The following is a 17,387-nucleotide window of genomic DNA, read 5'->3' as shown; positions in this document are numbered from 1 at the left end:
CAGTCCAGAGGGCTGTAGTCTATATAAATCAGTCCAGAGGGCTGTAGTCTATATAAATCAGTCCAGAGGGCTGTAGTCTATATTAATCAGTCCAGAGGGCTGTAGTCTATATTAATCAGTCCAGAGGGCTGTAGTCTATATTAATCAGTCCAGAGGGCTGTAGTCTATATAAAAACAGTCCAGAGGGCTGTAGTCTATATTAATCAGTCCAGAGGGCTGTAGTCTATATAAATCAGTCCAGAGGGCTGTAGTCTATATTAATCAGTCCAGAGGGCTGTAGTCTATATTAATCAGTCCAGAGGGCTGTAGTCTATATTAATCAGTCCAGAGGGCTGTAGTCTATATAAATCAGTCCAGAGGGCTGTAGTCTATATTAAAGAGGGCAGTCCAGAGGGCTGTAGTCTATATTAATCAGTCCAGAGGGCTGTAGTCTATATTAATCAGTCCAGAGGGCTGTAGTCTATATAAATCAGTCCAGAGGGCTGTAGTCTATATTAATCAGTCCAGAGGGCTGTAGTCTATATAAATCAGTCCAGAGGGCTGTAGTCTATATTAATCAGTCCAGAGGGCTGTAGTCTCTATAAAAACAGTCCAGAGGGCTGTAGTCTATATTAATCAGTCCAGAGGGCTGTAGTCTATATAAATCAGTCCAGAGGGCTGTAGTCTATATTAATCAGTCCAGAGGGCTGTAGTCTATATTAATCAGTCCAGAGGGCTGTAGTCTATATAAATCAGTCCAGAGGGCTGTAGTCTATATTAATCAGTCCAGAGGGCTGTAGTCTATATTAATCAGTCCAGAGGGCTGTAGTCTATATTAATCAGTCCAGAGGGCTGTAGTCTATATAAATCAGTCCAGAGGGCTGTAGTCTATATTAATCAGTCCAGAGGGCTGTAGTCTATATAAATCAGTCCAGAGGGCTGTAGTCTATATTAATCAGTCCAGAGGGCTGTAGTCTATATTAATCAGTCCAGAGGGCTGTAGTCTATATTAATCAGTCCAGAGGGCTGTAGTCTATATAAAAACAGTCCAGAGGGCTGTAGTCTATATTAATCAGTCCAGAGGGCTGTAGTCTATATTAATCAGTCCAGAGGGCTGTAGTCTATATTAATCAGTCCAGAGGGCTGTAGTCTGAGAGGGCTGTAGTCTATATCAGTCCAGAGGGCTGTAGTCTATATAAATCAGTCCAGAGGGCTGTAGTCTATATTAAAGTCTGTAGTCCAGAGGGCTGTAGTCTATAAATCATCCAGAGGGCTAATCTGTCCAGTCCAGAGGCTGTAGTCTATATTAATCAGTCCAGAGGGCTGTAGTCTATATTAATCAGTCCAGAGGGCTGTAGTCTATATTAATCAGTCCAGAGGGCTGTAGTCTATATTAATCAGTCCAGAGGGCTGTAGTCTATAAATCAGTCCAGAGGGCTGTAGTCTATATAAATCAGTCCAGAGGGCTGTAGTCTATATTAATCAGTCCAGAGGGCTGTAGTCTATATAAATCAGTCCAGAGGGCTGTAGTCTATATTAATCAGTCCAGAGGGCTGTAGTCTATATTAATCAGTCCAGAGGGCTGTAGTCTATATAAATCAGTCCAGAGGGCTGTAGTCTATATAAATCAGTCCAGAGGGCTGTAGTCTATATTAATCAGTCCAGATGTCGTCCCCCTTGAAGAGGGCTTTGCTGAAGTCCAAAGGGCTGTAGTCTTGCCAGATTTCAGGCTTCAAACATGAAGATATAAAACTGTATTTATTTGGAAGAATCAACAACAAGTGGGACACAATCATGAAGTGTGGAACGACATTTATTGATATTTCAAACTTTTTTAACAAATCAAAACTGAAAAATTGGGCGTGCAAAATTATTCAGCCCCTTTGACTTTCAGTGCAGCAAACTCTCTCCAGAAGTTCAGTGAGGATCTCTGAATGATCCAATGTTGACCTAAATGACTAATGATGATAAATACAATCCACCTGTGTGTAATCAAGTTCCGTATAAATGCACCTGCACTGTGATAGTCTCAGAGGTCCGTTAAAAGCGCAGAGAGCATCATGAAGAACAAGGAACACACCAGGCATGTCCGAGATACTGTTGTGAAGAAGTTTAAAGCCGGATTTGGATACAAAAAGATTTCCAACAAGCTTTAATCATCCCAAGGAGCACTGTGCAAGCGATAATATTGAAATGGAAGGAGTATCAGACCACTGCAAATCTACCAAGACCTGGCCGTCCCTCTAAACTTTCAGCTCATACAAGGAGAAGACTGATCAGAGATGCAGCCAAGAGGCCCATGATCACAAATGAACTGCAGGGATCTACAGCTGAGGTGGGAGACTCTGTCCATAGGACAACAATCAGTCGTATATTGCACAAATCTGGCCTTTATGGAAGAGTGGCAAGAAGAAAGCCATTTTTAAAGATATCCATAAAAAGTGTCGCAAAGTTTGCCACAAGCCACCTGGGAGACACACCAAACATGTGGAAGAAGGTGCTCTGGTCAGATGAAACCAAAAGTTGAACTTTTGGCAACAATGGAAAATGTTATGTTTGGCCTAAAAGCAACACAGCTCATCACCCTGAACACACCATCCCCACTGTCAAACATGGTGGTGGCAGCATCATGGTTTGGGCCTGCTTTTCTTCAGCAGGGACAGGGAAGATGGTTAAAATTGATGGGAAGATGGATGGAGCCAAATACAGGACCATTCTGGAAGAAAACCTGATGGAGTCTGCAAAAGACCTGAGAATGGGACAGATTTGTCTTCCAACAAGACAATGATCCAAAACATAAATAAAATCTACAATGGAATGGTTAAAAAGTAAACATATCCAGGTGTTAGAATGGGCAAGTCAAAGTCCAGACCTGAATCCAATCGAGAATCTGTGGAAAGAACTGAAAACTGCTGTTCAGAAATGTTTCCATCCAACCTCACTGAGCTCGAGCTGTTTTGCAGGAGAATGGGAAAATATTTCAGTCTCTCGTTGAAATCTGATAGAGACATACCCCAAGCGACTTACAGCTGTAATCGCAGCAAAAGGTGGCGCTTCAAAGTATTAACTTAAGGGGGCTGAATAATTTTGCACGCCCAATTTTTCCGTTTTTGATTTGTTAAAAAAGTTTGAAATATCCAATAAATGTCATTCCACTTCATGATTGTGTCCCACTTGTTGTTGATTCTTCACAAAAAAATACAGTTTTATATCTTTATGTTTGAAGCCTGAAATGTGGCAAAAGGTCGCAAAGTTCAAGGGGGCCGAATACTTTCGCAAGGCACTGTAAATCAGTCCAGAGGGCTGTAGTCTGTAAAAATCAGTCCAGAGGGCTGTAGTCTGTAAAAATCAGTCCAGAGGGCTGTAGTCTGTAAAAATCAGTCTAGAGGGCTGAAGTCTTCATAAATCAGCCCGGAGGCCTGTAGTCTATGGAGGAGGGAGGGATGAAGGAGGGAGAGATGAAGGATGGAGGAGGGAAGAGAAAGGAGGGATGGAGGAGGGAGGGAGGGATGGATGGAGGAGGGAAGAGAAAGTAGGGAGGGATGGAGGAGGAAGGGATGGAGGAGGGATAGGCCCTGGCCAGAAGGTGAAAGCCCCTGGGTGTCCTCCTTAATCTGTGGTGATCTGAACTGGAGAAGCCAGGATAAAGAAGGTAGGAGGCAGGAAGAGCCAGGAGGACCCATGGGGTGATAGGAGGAGCCACGAGGAGGCAGGAGAAGCCAGGAGGATCTAGGAGGTGGCAGAAGGAGCCATGAGGAGGCAGGAGGAGCCAGGAGGAGTAAGAGAAGATCCAGGAGGATCCAGGAGGATCCAGGACGTGGCAGAAGGAGCCATGAGGAGGCAGGAGGTGGATAGTGTGAGAGTGTGTGTGTGGTCCCAGCCAGGCCCGGCCATCCATACCTACTTCCCCCATTCCTAATTCCCCCAGTACCCCAGGCCTACTTCCCCCATTCCTACTTCCCCCAGTCCTACTTCCCCCATTCCTAATTCCCCCAGTACCCCAGGTCTACATCCCCCAGTCCTACTTCCCCCAGCACCCCAGGCCTACTTCCCCCAGTCCTACTTCTCCCAGTACCCCAGGCCTACTTCTCCCAGTCCTACTTCCCACAGTCCCCCAGTCCTACTTCCCCCAGTCCTACTTCCCACAGTCCCCCAGTCCTACTTCCCCAGTCCTACTTCCCCCAGTTCTACTTCCCCCAGTCCCCCAGTCCTACTTCCCCCAGTCCCCTAGACCTACTTCCCCAGTCCCCTAGACCTACTTCCCCCAGTCCTACTTCCCCAGCCCCCAGACCTACTTCCCCCAGTCCCCCAGTCCTACTTCCCCAGTCCTAGTCCTACTTCCCCAGTCCTACTTCCCCAGCCCCCAGACCTACTTCCCCAGTACCCCCAGTCCTACTTCCCCCAGTCCTACTTCCCCCATTCCTAATTCCCCCAGTACCCCAGGTCTACTTCCCCCAGTCCTACTTCCCCCAGCACCCCAGGCCTACTTCCCCCAGTCCTACTTCTCCCAGTACCCCAGGCCTACTTCTCCCAGTCCTACTTCCCACAGTCCCCCAGTCCTACTTCCCCAGTCCTACTTCCCCAGTACCCCAGGTCTACTTCCCCATTCCTAATTCCCCCAGTACCCCAGGTCTACTTCCCCAGTCCTACTTCCCCAGCACCCCAGGCCTACTTCCCCAGTCCTACTTCTCCCAGTACCCCAGGCCTACTTCTCCCAGTCCTACTTCCCCCAGTCCCCCAGTCCTACTTCCCAGTCCTACTTCCCCCAGTCCTACTTCCCCCAGTCATACTTCCTCCAGGCCTACTTCCCCAGGCCTACTTCCCCAGTCCTACTTCCCCCAGCCCCCCAGTCCTACTTCACCCAGCCCCCAGTCCTACTTCCCCAGTTCTACTTCCTCAGTCCCCCAGTCCTACTTCCCCAGTCCTACTTCCCCAGTCCCCCAGTCCTACTTCCCCCAGTCCCCTAGACCTACTTCCCCAAGGCCTACTTCCCCAGTCCTACTTCCCCAGTCCCCCAGTCCTACTTCCCCAGTCCTACTTCCCCAGTTCTACTTCCCCCAGTTCCCCAGTCCTACTTCCCCCAGTCCCCTAGACCTACTTCCCCCAGTCCCCTAGAACTACTTCCCACAGTCCTACTTCCCCCAGTCCTACTTCCCCCAGTCCTACTTCCCCAGTCCCCCAGTCCTACTTCCCCAGTCCCCTAGACCTACTTCCCCCAGTCCTACTTCCCCCAGTCCCCCAGTCCTAGTCCTACCCCCAGTACCCCAGTCCTACTTCCCCCAGTCCTACTTCCCCTGCCCCCATTCCCTACTTTACCCAGGCCCCCAGTCCTACTTCCCTGCCCCCCAGCCCCTACTTTACCCAGGCCCCCAGGCCTACTTCTCACAGCCCCCCAGTCCTACTTCCCCCAGTCCCCCAGACCTACTTCCCCAGTCCCCCAGACCTACTTCCCCAGTCCTACTTCCCCCAGTCCCCCAGTCCTACTCCCCCAGTCCTACTTCCCCCAGTCCCCCAGTCCTACTTCCCCCTGCCCCCAGCCCCCAGCCCCTACTTCCCCCAGGCCCCCAGCCCCTACTTTACCCAGGCCCCCAGGCCCTCGACCTTCTCCAGTCCTTTCCTGCCTCAGGATGCAACAGACAGTGTGACGTCCCACTAACAAAGTAAGACCCATGAAGCAGTCCTTACTTCCTTTCTGCCTGTAATGTGTTTACTGCCTGAGGAGATTATAAGGAAGCAGCTTGCAGAGCAGAGCAGGGAAGGTTCGGGGCAGCTGCTGTTTTCTCCTACTAGCAAACAGCAGCCGGCTGCATGGGGGAGAGAGAGGAGACGACAGGCAGGATGCCGTTATGGAGAAGTGCATCTCGGGCCAGGCAGCAAGGCTCAGGTAAAGCCAATGGACCACCCAGACCCAAGGCCAGGTAAGCTTATACTCGGCCCTTATAGGCACTAACCTCAACTATTTATCATTTCTGAATGAATGGATCACGATTTCTACCATTATGTCATTTTTACTCAGTAGTACAATTCATTGAGCACTTGGAATAAGACACATTTTTGGAGTATTGATTGTCAACTCACAACCAGTCAGAGCAGACACATCAGCACTTTCCTTTACTGAGCTTCAATCCCCTTCCTTCTTTCCCTCCATGTGCTGTGGTCACCAGTGGAAAGAAAGTCTCCCTGTCTCAGGTCTGCATGACTTAACTGTTGATTTCTCTCCATGTGCTGTGGTGCTGTGGTCACCAGTGGAAAGAAAGTCTCCCTGTCTCAGGTCTGCATGACTTAACTGTTGATTTCTGTCCAACAGCAGAGGATTCCAAATTAATTCAGCCTCTCGAATGTGACCTGTAGCTTTCTGTAGTCTTATCGTGAGATGAAAAAACAGATGACTTAATTACTTGACTTGATTGATATTGGGTAACTCTGGGTTGTAAAATTAGGCTAACTGCACGTTGACATGAACTTACATGCAGTATTATCAGGGTTAGTATCAAGGTTTTCAGACCATAAACTTTACTGTATGTATAGTTCCTGTATAACAATTATACGTTACCTCCATGTGCTGTGCTCAGGAACATTTACAGCTCTGTTTAAAAATAGGTTTAGGCTTGTTGGGTTGTTTTCATTCCAGAATCATGAGGTGAAACGCGGAAGCCTGCCGATCAGACCAGACTGTTAACGTTCACTGTTCCTCTTTCTATTGAAATCTCTACAGGAATATTCCTGTGGTCGACAACCTTGTGACTTACCGAGATTCATTCTGGTCTGAGCTATTTCACTGCTTTGCCTTTAAGCCCAGTTTTCACCACTTAAAAATCCTGGTGTCAAATAAAAAGGCTATTTTTAGACCTCGAGGAAACTCTAATAGGTGATTTGATTATAAAAGCAGGTGTAATATACTGCTTGCTTCACCACTTCCCTGCTTCAATACAATAGCCTACAAGGTAAATTAAATGTTGAATCAAAGACTATGCACATGAGACAGCCTATAGGGAGGAGGTCAGAGACCTGGCAGTGTGGTGCCAGGACAAAAACGTCAGCAGGACAAAGGAGTTGATCGAGGACTAGAGGAAACGGAGGGCTGAGCACGCCCCAATTCACATCAACGGGGCTGTAGTGGAGCGGGTCGAGAGCTCTAGGTTCCCCGGTGTCCACATCACTGAGGAATTAACATGATACACCCACGCACACACACAGTCGTGATGAAGGCACAAGAACGCCTTTTCCCCATCTGGAGGATGAAAAGATTTGGCATGGGCCCTGAGATCCTCAAACAGTTCTACAGCTGCACCATCGAGAGCATCCTGACTGGCTGCATCACGGCTTGGTATGGCAACTGCTTGGCATCTGACCACAAGGCACTACAGAGGGTAATGGGGATGGTCCAGTAACTCACTGTGGCCGAGCTCCCTGCCATCCAGGACCTCTATACCAGGCGGCGTCAGAGGAAGACCAAGAAAATTGTCAAAGACCCCAGCTACCCAAGTCATAGACTGTTCACTCTGCTACAGCACTGCAAGTGTTACTGGAGCGCCATGCCTGTGACCAAAAGACTCCTGAACAACTTCTAACCCCAAGCCATAAGACTGCAGAACAGAACAGTTAATCAAATGGGTCATAAGACTGCAGAACAGATCATGAAACGCTTCAAGGACTATTGGAGTTGATCCTTTTTTTGCACTGACTCTCTGCACACTCACTGGAATCTACTCACACACTTACACTGACACTCCAACATGCGCACACACACACACACACACACACACGCACGCACACACACACACACACACACACACACACACACACACACACACACACACACACACACACACACACACACACACACACACACACACACACATGCACGCATGCACACACACACGCATGCACGCACACGCACGCACACACACACACACACACGCACACACACACACACACACTAAATACTCTCACACACACAAAACACACAAAACACACAAATGCATATGGATTCCACACACACACACACACACACACACACACACACTAAATACTCTCACACACACAAAACACACAAATGCATATGGATTCCACACACACACACACACACACACACACTAAATACTCTCACACACACAAAACACACAAATGCATATGGATTCCACACACACACACACACACACACACACACACACACACACTCACACTCACACACTCACACTCACACACTCACACTCACTCACTCACTCACTCACTCACTCACTCACTCACTCACTCACTCACTCACTCACTCACTCTCACACACACACACACACACACACACACACACACACACACACACACACACACACACACACCTAGTCACTTTTATCCCTACCTATACGTACATAATTACCTCAACTACCTCGTACCCCTGCACATGGACTCCTTGTATAGAGCCTTGTTATTGTTATCTATTGTGTTCCTATTTTCTATGTTTATTAGCAACTTGTCTTACTTTTTAACTCTGCATTGTTGAGAAAGGGCTTGTAAGCATCTCACTTGTATTCGGGAACATTTGACAAGTCATTTGATTTTGATGTAGTATATTATCCTGAAATAATGATTCTGCTGTCAGCATGATCTAATAACAATATTGAATTTACTGATAGAGGCTACATTTGACATACAATGAGGAGATGTTTTATTTATTTAACTTGGTCTGGTTGTTGATAAAGTCACAAAATAACATGATAATATTACCCTTTCACCTTTCAGCCTGTCTGTTTTGGTTTGGCAAATCACATGTTAAATTAGTGGTGGGGGAGCAGAGAGAGTGAAAGAAGGAGGAGGGAGGGGTCACTGGTAGGTAATGCTGACAAGCCTGTTCCCCTGGTTTCCTCAACCCTGTTACCTCACACAGGTATTGAGAGTAATAATAACCAGGTATTTACCTTCCCTACATCTGTCTTCCTCACGTTGATTTATGGGACTTTATGCTGATTGAGATTGTCTTTAGCTGTGAAAAACAAACATGTAAGGTGATCACACAACCTGTGAAAACACAGTAAATCAAATCAAATTCATTTTCATCTGTCACATGCGCCGAATACAACAGGTGTAGACAATGCTTACTTACTTACAAGCCCTTAACCAACAGTTTTAAGAAAATACCTAAAAAAAGAAGTAAGAGATAAGAATAATAACAAGAGGTGAAATACAGCCAGCACCGGTATGGAGTCAACGTGGAGGCTATATACAGGGGGTTACGGTACAGAGTCAACGTGGAGGCTATATACAGGGTGTTAGGTCAGAGTCAATGTGGAGGCTATATACAGGGGTGGAGGCACAGGGTGTTACGGTATGGAGTCAACGTGGAGGCTATATACAGGGGGCACCGGTATGGAGTCAACGTGGAGGCTATATACAGGGGGCACCGGTATGGAGTCAACGTGGAGGCTATATACAGGGGGCACCGGTATGGAGTCAACGTGGAGGCTATATACAGGGGGCACCGGTATGGAGTCAACGTGGAGGCTATATACAGGGGGTACTGGTACAGAGTCAATGTGGAGGCTATATACAGGGGGTACCGGTATGGAGTCAACGTGGAGGCTATATACAGGGGGTACCGGTATGGAGTCAATGTGGAGGCTATATACAGGGGGTACCGGTATGGAGTCAACGTGGAGACTATATACAGGGGGTACCAGTACAGAGTCAATGTGGAGGCTATATACAGGGGGCACCGGTACAGAGTCAATGTGGAGACTATATACAGGGGGCACCGGTACAGAGTCAATGTGGAGGCTATATACAGGGGGCACCGGTATGGAGTCAACGTGGAGGCTATATACAGGGGGTACCGGTATGGAGTCAACGTGGAGACTATATACAGGGGGTACCAGTACAGAGTCAACGTGGAGGCTATATACAGCCAGCACCGGTATGGAGTCAACGTGGAGGCTATATACAGGGGGCACCGGTATGGAGTCAACGTGGAGGCTATATACAGCCAGCACCGGTATGGAGTCAACGTGGAGGCTATATACAGGGGGCACCGGTATGGAGTCAACGTGGAGGCTATATACAGCCAGCACCGGTATGGAGTCAACGTGGAGGCTATATACAGCCAGCACCGGTATGGAGTCAACGTGGAGGCTATATACAGCCAGCACCGGTATGGAGTCAACGTGGAGGCTATATACAGGGGGTACTGGTATGGAGTCAACGTGGAGGCTATATACAGGGGGCACCGGTATGGAGTCAACGTGGAGGCTATATACAGGGGGTACTGGTATGGAGTCAACGTGGAGGCTATATACAGGGGGCACCGGTATGGAGTCAACGTGGAGGCTATATACAGCCAGCACCGGTATGGAGTCAACGTGGAGGCTATATACAGGGGGTACCGGTACAGAGTCAATGTGGAGGCTATATACAGGGGGTACCGGTACAGAGTCAATGTGGAGGCTATATACAGGGTGTTACGGTACAGAGTCAATGTGGAGGCTATATACAGGGGGCACCGGTGTTACAGGTACAGAGTCAATGTGGAGGCTATATACAGGGTGTTACCGGTACAGAGTCAATGTGGAGGCTATATACAGGGTGTTACGGTACAGAGTCAATGTGGAGGCTATATACAGGGTGCACCGGTTGGAGTCAACGGTACAGAGTCAATGTGGAGGCTATATACAGGGTGCACCGGTATAGAGTCAATGTGGAGGCTATATACAGGGGGCACCGGTATGGAGTCAACACCGTGGAGGCTATATACAGGGTGTTACGGTACAGAGTCAATGTGGAGGCTATATACAGGGGTTACGGTACAGAGTCAATGTGGAGGCTATATACAGGGTGTTACAACGGTACAGAGTCAACGTGGAGGCTATATACAGGGTACCGTTGGAGTCAACGTGAGGCTATATACAGAGTCAACGTGGAGGCTATATACAGGGTGTTGGAGTCAACGGGAGGCTATATACAGGGGCACCGGTAGGAGTCAATGTGGAGGCTATATACAGGGTGTTACGGTACAGAGTCAATGTGGAGGCTATATACAGGGTGTTGGAGTCAACGGTATAGGGGGCAGTCAATGTGGAGGCTATATACAGGGGGCACCGGTATGGAGTCAATGTGGAGGCTATATACAGGGGGTACCGGTACAGAGTCAATGTGGAGGCTATATACAGGGGGTACCGGTACAGAGTCAATGTGGAGGCTATATACAGGGGGACAGAGTACCGGGGGTACAGAGTCAATGTGGAGGCTAAATACAGCCAGCACCACCGGTATGGAGTCAACGTGGAGGCTATATACAGGGGGTACCGGTACAGAGTCAATGTGGAGGCTATATACAGGGGGTACCGGTACAGAGTCAATGTGGAGGTTAAATACAGCCAGCACTATATACAGGGTGTGGAGTCAACGTGGAGGCTATATACAGGGGTACCAGTACAGAGTCAATGTGGAGGCTATATACAGGGGGTACTGGTACAGAGTCAATGTGGAGGTTAAATACAGAGGTGTATACTGGTACAGAGTCAATGTGGAGGCTATATACAGGGTGAGTCAATGTGGAGACTATATACAGGGGGTAATGTGGAGACAGAGAGTCAATGTGGAGGCTATATACAGGGGTACCGGTACAGAGTCAATGTGGAGACTATATACAGGGGGTACTGGTACAGAGTCAATGTGGAGGCTATATACAGGGTGTTACGGTACAGAGTCAATGTGGAGACTATATACAGGGGGTACCAGTACAGAGTCAATGTGGAGGCTATATACAGGGTGTTACGGTACAGAGTCAATGTGGAGACTATATACAGGGGGTACTGGTACAGAGTCAATGTGGAGGTTATATACAGGGGGTACTGGTACAGAGTCAATGTGGAGGCTATATACAGGGGGTACCGGTACAGAGTCAATGTGGAGGCTATATACAGGGGGTACTGGTACAGAGTCAATGTGGAGGCTATATACAGGGGGTACTGGTACAGAGTCAATGTGGAGGTTAAATACAGCCAGCACCGGTATGGAGTCAACGTGGAGGCTATATACAGGGGGTACCGGTACAGAGTCAATGTGGAGGCTATATACAGGGGGTACCGGTACAGAGTCAATGTGGAGGCTATATACAGGGGGTACCGGTACAGAGTCAATGTGGAGGCTATATACAGGGGGTACCGGTATGGAGTCAATGTGGAGGCTATATACAGGGTGTTACGGTACAGAGTCAATGTGGAGACTATATACAGGGGGTACCAGTACAGAGTCAATGTGGAGGCTATATACAGGGTGTTACGGTACAGAGTCAATGTGGAGACTATATACAGGGGGTACCAGTACAGAGTCAATGTGGAGGCTATATACAGGGTGTTACGGTACAGAGTCAATGTGGAGGCTATATACAGGGTGTTACGGTACCGAGTCAATGTGGAGGCTATATACAGGGTGTTACGGTACAGAGTCAATGTGGAGGCTATATACAGGGTGTTACGGTATAGAGTCAATGTGGAGGCTATATACAGGGGGTACTGGTATAGAGTCAATGTGGAGCCTATATACAGGGTGTTACGGTACAGAGTCAATGTGGAGACTATATACAGGGGGTACCGGTACAGAGTCAATGTGGAGGTTATATACAGGGGGTACCAGTACAGAGTCAATGTGGAGGCTATATACAGGGTGTTACGGTACAGAGTCAATGTGGAGACTATATACAGGGTGTTACGGTATAGAGTCAATGTGGAGGCTATATACAGGGGGTACTGGTATAGAGTCAATGTGGAGCCTATATACAGGGGGTACTGGAATAGAGTCAATGTGGAGGCTATATACAGGGCGTACTGGTATAGAGTCAATGTAGAGACTATATACAGGGGGTACTGGTACAGAGTCAATGTGGAGGCTATATACAGGGGGTACCGGTACAGAGTCAATGTGGAGCCTATATACAGGGGGTACTGGTATAGAGTCAATGTGGAGCCTATATACAGGGGGTACTGGAATAGAGTCAATGTGGAGGCTATATACAGGGGGTACTGGTATAGAGTCAATGTAGAGACTATATACAGGGGGTACTGGTACAGAGTCAATGTGGAGGCTATATACAGGTGGTACCGGTACAGAGTCAATGTGGAGGCTATATACAGGGGGTACTGGTATAGAGTCAATGTGGAGGCTATATACAGGTGGTACCGGTACAGAGTCAATGTGGAGGCTATATACAGGGGGTACTGGTATAGAGTCAATGTGGAGCCTATATACAGGGGGTACTGGTACTGAGTCAATGTGGAGGCTATATACAGGGTGTTACGGTACAGAGTCAATGTGGAGACTATATACAGGGTGTTACGGTATAGAGTCAATGTGGAGGCTATATACAGGGGGTACTGGTATAGAGTCAATGTGGAGCCTATATACAGGGGGTACTGGTATAGAGTCAATGTGGAGCCTATATACAGGGGGTACTGGAATAGAGTCAATGTGGAGGCTATATACAGGGGGTACTGGTATAGAGTCAATGTAGAGACTATATACAGGGGGTACTGGTACAGAGTCAATGTGGAGGCTATACACAGGTGGCACCGGTACAGAGTCAATGTGGAGGCTATATACAGGGGGTACTGGTATAGAGTCAATGTGGAGGCTATATACAGGTCGTACCGGTACAGAGTCAATGTGGAGGCTATATACAGGGGGTACTGGTATAGAGTCAATGTGGAGGCTATATACAGGGGGTACTGGTATAGAGTCAATGTGGAGGCTATATACAGGAGGTACTGGGTATAGAGTCAATGTGGAGGCTATATACAGGGTGTTACGGTACAGAGTCAATGTGGAGGCTATATACAGGGGGTACCGGTACTGAGTCAATAGCGGGGCTATATACAGGGGGTACCGGTACAGAGTCAATGTGGAGGCTATATACAGGGGGTACCGGTACTGAGTCAATGTGGAGGCTATATACAGGGGATACCGGTACAGAGTCAATGTGGAGACTATATACAGGGGGTACCAGTACAGAGTCAATGTGGAGGCTATATACAGGGGGTACCGGTACAGAGTCAATGTGGAGGCTATATACAGGTGGTACCAGTACAGAGTCAATGTGGAGACTATATACAGGGGTACCGGTACAGAGTCAATGGGAGGCTATACCGGTACAGAGTCAATGTGGAGGCTATATACAGGTGGTACCGGTACAGAGTCAATGTGGAGGCTATATACAGGGGGTACCGGTACAGAGTCAATGTGGAGGCTATATACAGGGGGTACCGGTACAGAGTCAATGTGGAGGCTATATACAGGGGGTACCGGTACAGAGTCAATGTGGAGGCTATATACAGGGGGTACCAGTACAGAGTCAATGTGGAGGCTATATACAGGGGGTACCGGTACAGAGTCAATGTGGAGGCTATATACAGGGGGTAGCGGTACAGAGTCAATGTGGAGGCTATATACAGTGGGTACCGGTACAGAGTCAATGTGGAGGCTATATTTATTTTATTTTATTTTATTTATCCGTTATTTTACCAGGTAAGTTGACTGAGAACATGTTCTCATTTGCAGCAACGACCTGGGGAATAGTTACAGGGGAGAGGAGTGGGATTAATGAGCCAATTGTAAACTGGTAATTATTAGGTGACCATGATGGTTTGAGGGTCAGATTTGGGAATTTAGCCAGGACACCGGGGTTAACACCTCTACTCTTACGACAAGTGCCATGGGATCTTTAATGACCTCAGAGAGTCAGGACACCCGTTTAACGTCCCATCCGAAAGACGGCACCCTACACAGGGCAGTGTCCCCAATCACTGCCCTGGGGCATTGGGATATTTTTTAGACCAGAGGAAAGAGTGCCTCCTACTGGCCCTCCAACACCACTTCCAGCAGCATCTGGTCTCCCATCCAGGAACTGACCAGGACCAACCCTGCTTAGCTTCAGAAGCAAGCCAGCAGTGGTATGCAGGGTGGTATGCTGCCAGCAATATACAGGGGGTTCCAGTACAGAGTCAATGTGGAGGCTATATACAGTGGGTACCGGTACAGAGTCAATGTGGAGACTAAATGACTTAAATGTAAATGTAAATGTATATACAGGGGGTACCGGTACAGAGTCAATGTGGAGGCTATATACAGGGGGTACCGGTACAGAGTCAATGTGGAGGCTATATACAGTGGGTACCGGTACAGAGTCAATGTGGAGGCTATATACAGGGGGAACAGAATCAATGTGTCAATGTGCGGGGGCACCGGTGTCGAGGTAATTGAGGTAATATGTCCATGTAGGTAGAGTTATTAAATTGGCTATGCATAGATCATAACAGAGTAGCAGCAGCGTAGCAGAGAGAACAGTCTATGACTCTATGTGAGTCTATGGCTGGAGTCTTTGACAATTTTTAGGGCCTTCATCTGACATCGCCTGATGTAGAGGTCCTGGATGGCAGGAAGCTTGGCCCCGGTGATGTATTGGGCCATACGCACTACCCTCTGTAGTGCCTTGCGGTCAAAGACCGAGCAGTTGCCATACCAGGCAGATGTAACCCGTCAGGATGCTCTCGACGGTGCAGCTGTAAAACCTTTTGAGGATCTCAGGACCCATGCCATGCCAGTATATGTAGTCTTCTGAGCTCTTGCAGTGGCAGAATAGAGGGTTCGAGTCTAGGGACCACCCATAAGTAAATACATGTGTAATACACTAATGTGTATTAGTGTTGCTAATCCTCTCCAGTCAGGTGGGTTGTGGAGGCCAGATCTAGGATTTAACCAGAGACCAGGATTACAGGGTGTGTCCTCGGAGTAAGGGGACAACTTGGTGTTGATGACTAGCCACCATCACACACACACAGCATTCCTTCATCCGTCACCTCACACAAACACAACATTCCTTCATCCGTCACCTTGCATACATGTACACAGCGTGCACTCTGCGGTTAAAAGCCCTCGAGCACTAGAATCTTATTTTTGACTAGAGAGAGTGGAAAACAGAAGAGAGCTACTTAAGGACTCGTAAAAGCCCTGAAGCACTGATTGAGAATGGGAAACAGAGAGGAGGTAATGTGCAGGCTCGCTCCTAACTCCAGCACCACCAGCCATTTTCTACCCCACACGCGGCTGAACAGGCTGAAGCTCCCAACCACCCACAGCTCCTTCAGTAGGCTGGGATCCAAATCAACCTCCCACGTTGCCGACAGGTATGTAGGTCCAGTGGACTGGACTATATGATTCTGGATCTGCTGACTACTGACTTTAGGGAAGGCTCTTCACTTGAGATCACAGGCTTCACTCAGACTAGAGTAAATCATGAGAGATGTGTGTGACTTTTTGAGTTATGCAACCCTTATACATACTGTATGCCCAACTCTATGGCACAGTACTGTCTCACTATTAATACGGGTTAGAATTCATCAACAGTAGTTTCCTTATGGTTGACTGACTGACTGTGGAAGCAGGTTTTGCTGAGCCTATTTTGTCTGTAGGACTTAGTTCTGTGGGGCATGCGTGTCAGTGCTGCAGATGTTGTGTGATTTATGAGGCTTGATTCTGTTCTTGTGATTTTATCTGGAAGGTTATGTGACCATTAAATACCATAAAATACAACACATTTGTTTTGATATTATATGTTCTGTTTGTGTTCTATAGCAGTTGTTTTATGTGTTCTATAACAGTTGTTTTATGTGTTCTATAGCAGTTGTTTTATGTGTTCTATAACAGATGTTTTATGTGTTCTATAGCAGTTGTTTTATGTGTTCTATAACAGTTATTTTATGTGTTCTATAGCAGTTGTTTTATGTGTTCTATAACAGTTGTTTTATGTGTTCTATAACAGTTGTTTTATGTGTTCTATAACAGTTGTTTTATGTGTTCTATAACAGTTGTTTTATGTGTTCTATAACAGTTGTTTTATGTGTTCTATAACAGTTGTTTTATGTGTTCTATAACAGTTGTTTTATGTGTTCTATAACAGTTGTTTTATTGTTTTATTTGTTTCTATTTATAACAGTTGTTTTGACTGTTGTCGATCTGTGAGCCTGTTCTGATATCAAGGGATTATGTGTTTATTTCCACATTGTTTTAAGGAGCTTTTTAAACAGGTCACAGAAATGGGCAATACCGGTCAGTCACCCTGCCCTGTAGAGGCCTCGGCTGGACCGAGTAGATGGTTTTATCAATGGTCATTGACTAGGCTATCAAGAGGAGAAGTAGGACCATTTCCACCTCACTATAACTGATTGCAAACTAAACTACAGGAAACTACAGTAGAAACTGTGAAATAAAACTACAGGAAACTACAGTAGAAACGGTGAACAAAACTACAGGAAACTACAGTAGAAACGGTGAACAAAAGTACAGGAAACTACAGTAGAAACTGTGAAATAAAACTACAGGAAACTACAGTAGAAACTGTGTTACAAAACTACAGGAAACTACAGTAGAAA

The 17,387-nt window shown here is 47.2% G+C and overlaps 1 protein-coding gene across 3 annotated transcripts in view; it reads left to right on the top strand.

The window, feature by feature from the left end:
- Positions 1-5,703: 5,703 nt before the first annotated feature.
- LOC115124786 (rho GTPase-activating protein 40-like) overlaps positions 5,704-17,387 on the top strand; it is a 33,921-nt gene continuing 22,237 nt past the window's right edge. Inside the window, exon 1 of one of the 3 annotated variants that reach the window (XM_065002042.1) lies at positions 5,704-5,897. In XM_065002042.1, coding sequence (XP_064858114.1) covers positions 5,788-5,897 — 110 coding nt within the window. In that variant the 5' untranslated portion in view covers positions 5,704-5,787. Of the gene's footprint in view, positions 5,898-14,566; positions 16,143-16,844 lie in introns of those variants that run through there. The other 2 variants (XM_065002041.1, XM_065002040.1) reach the window with 2 other exon arrangements.

The sequence above is a fragment of the Oncorhynchus nerka genome, linkage group LG15 (assembly GCF_034236695.1).
Source record: "Oncorhynchus nerka isolate Pitt River linkage group LG15, Oner_Uvic_2.0, whole genome shotgun sequence".
In the NCBI taxonomy this organism is placed as follows: Eukaryota; Metazoa; Chordata; class Actinopteri; order Salmoniformes; family Salmonidae; genus Oncorhynchus; species Oncorhynchus nerka.
This window is presented reverse-complemented; position numbering and strand designations above follow the sequence as displayed.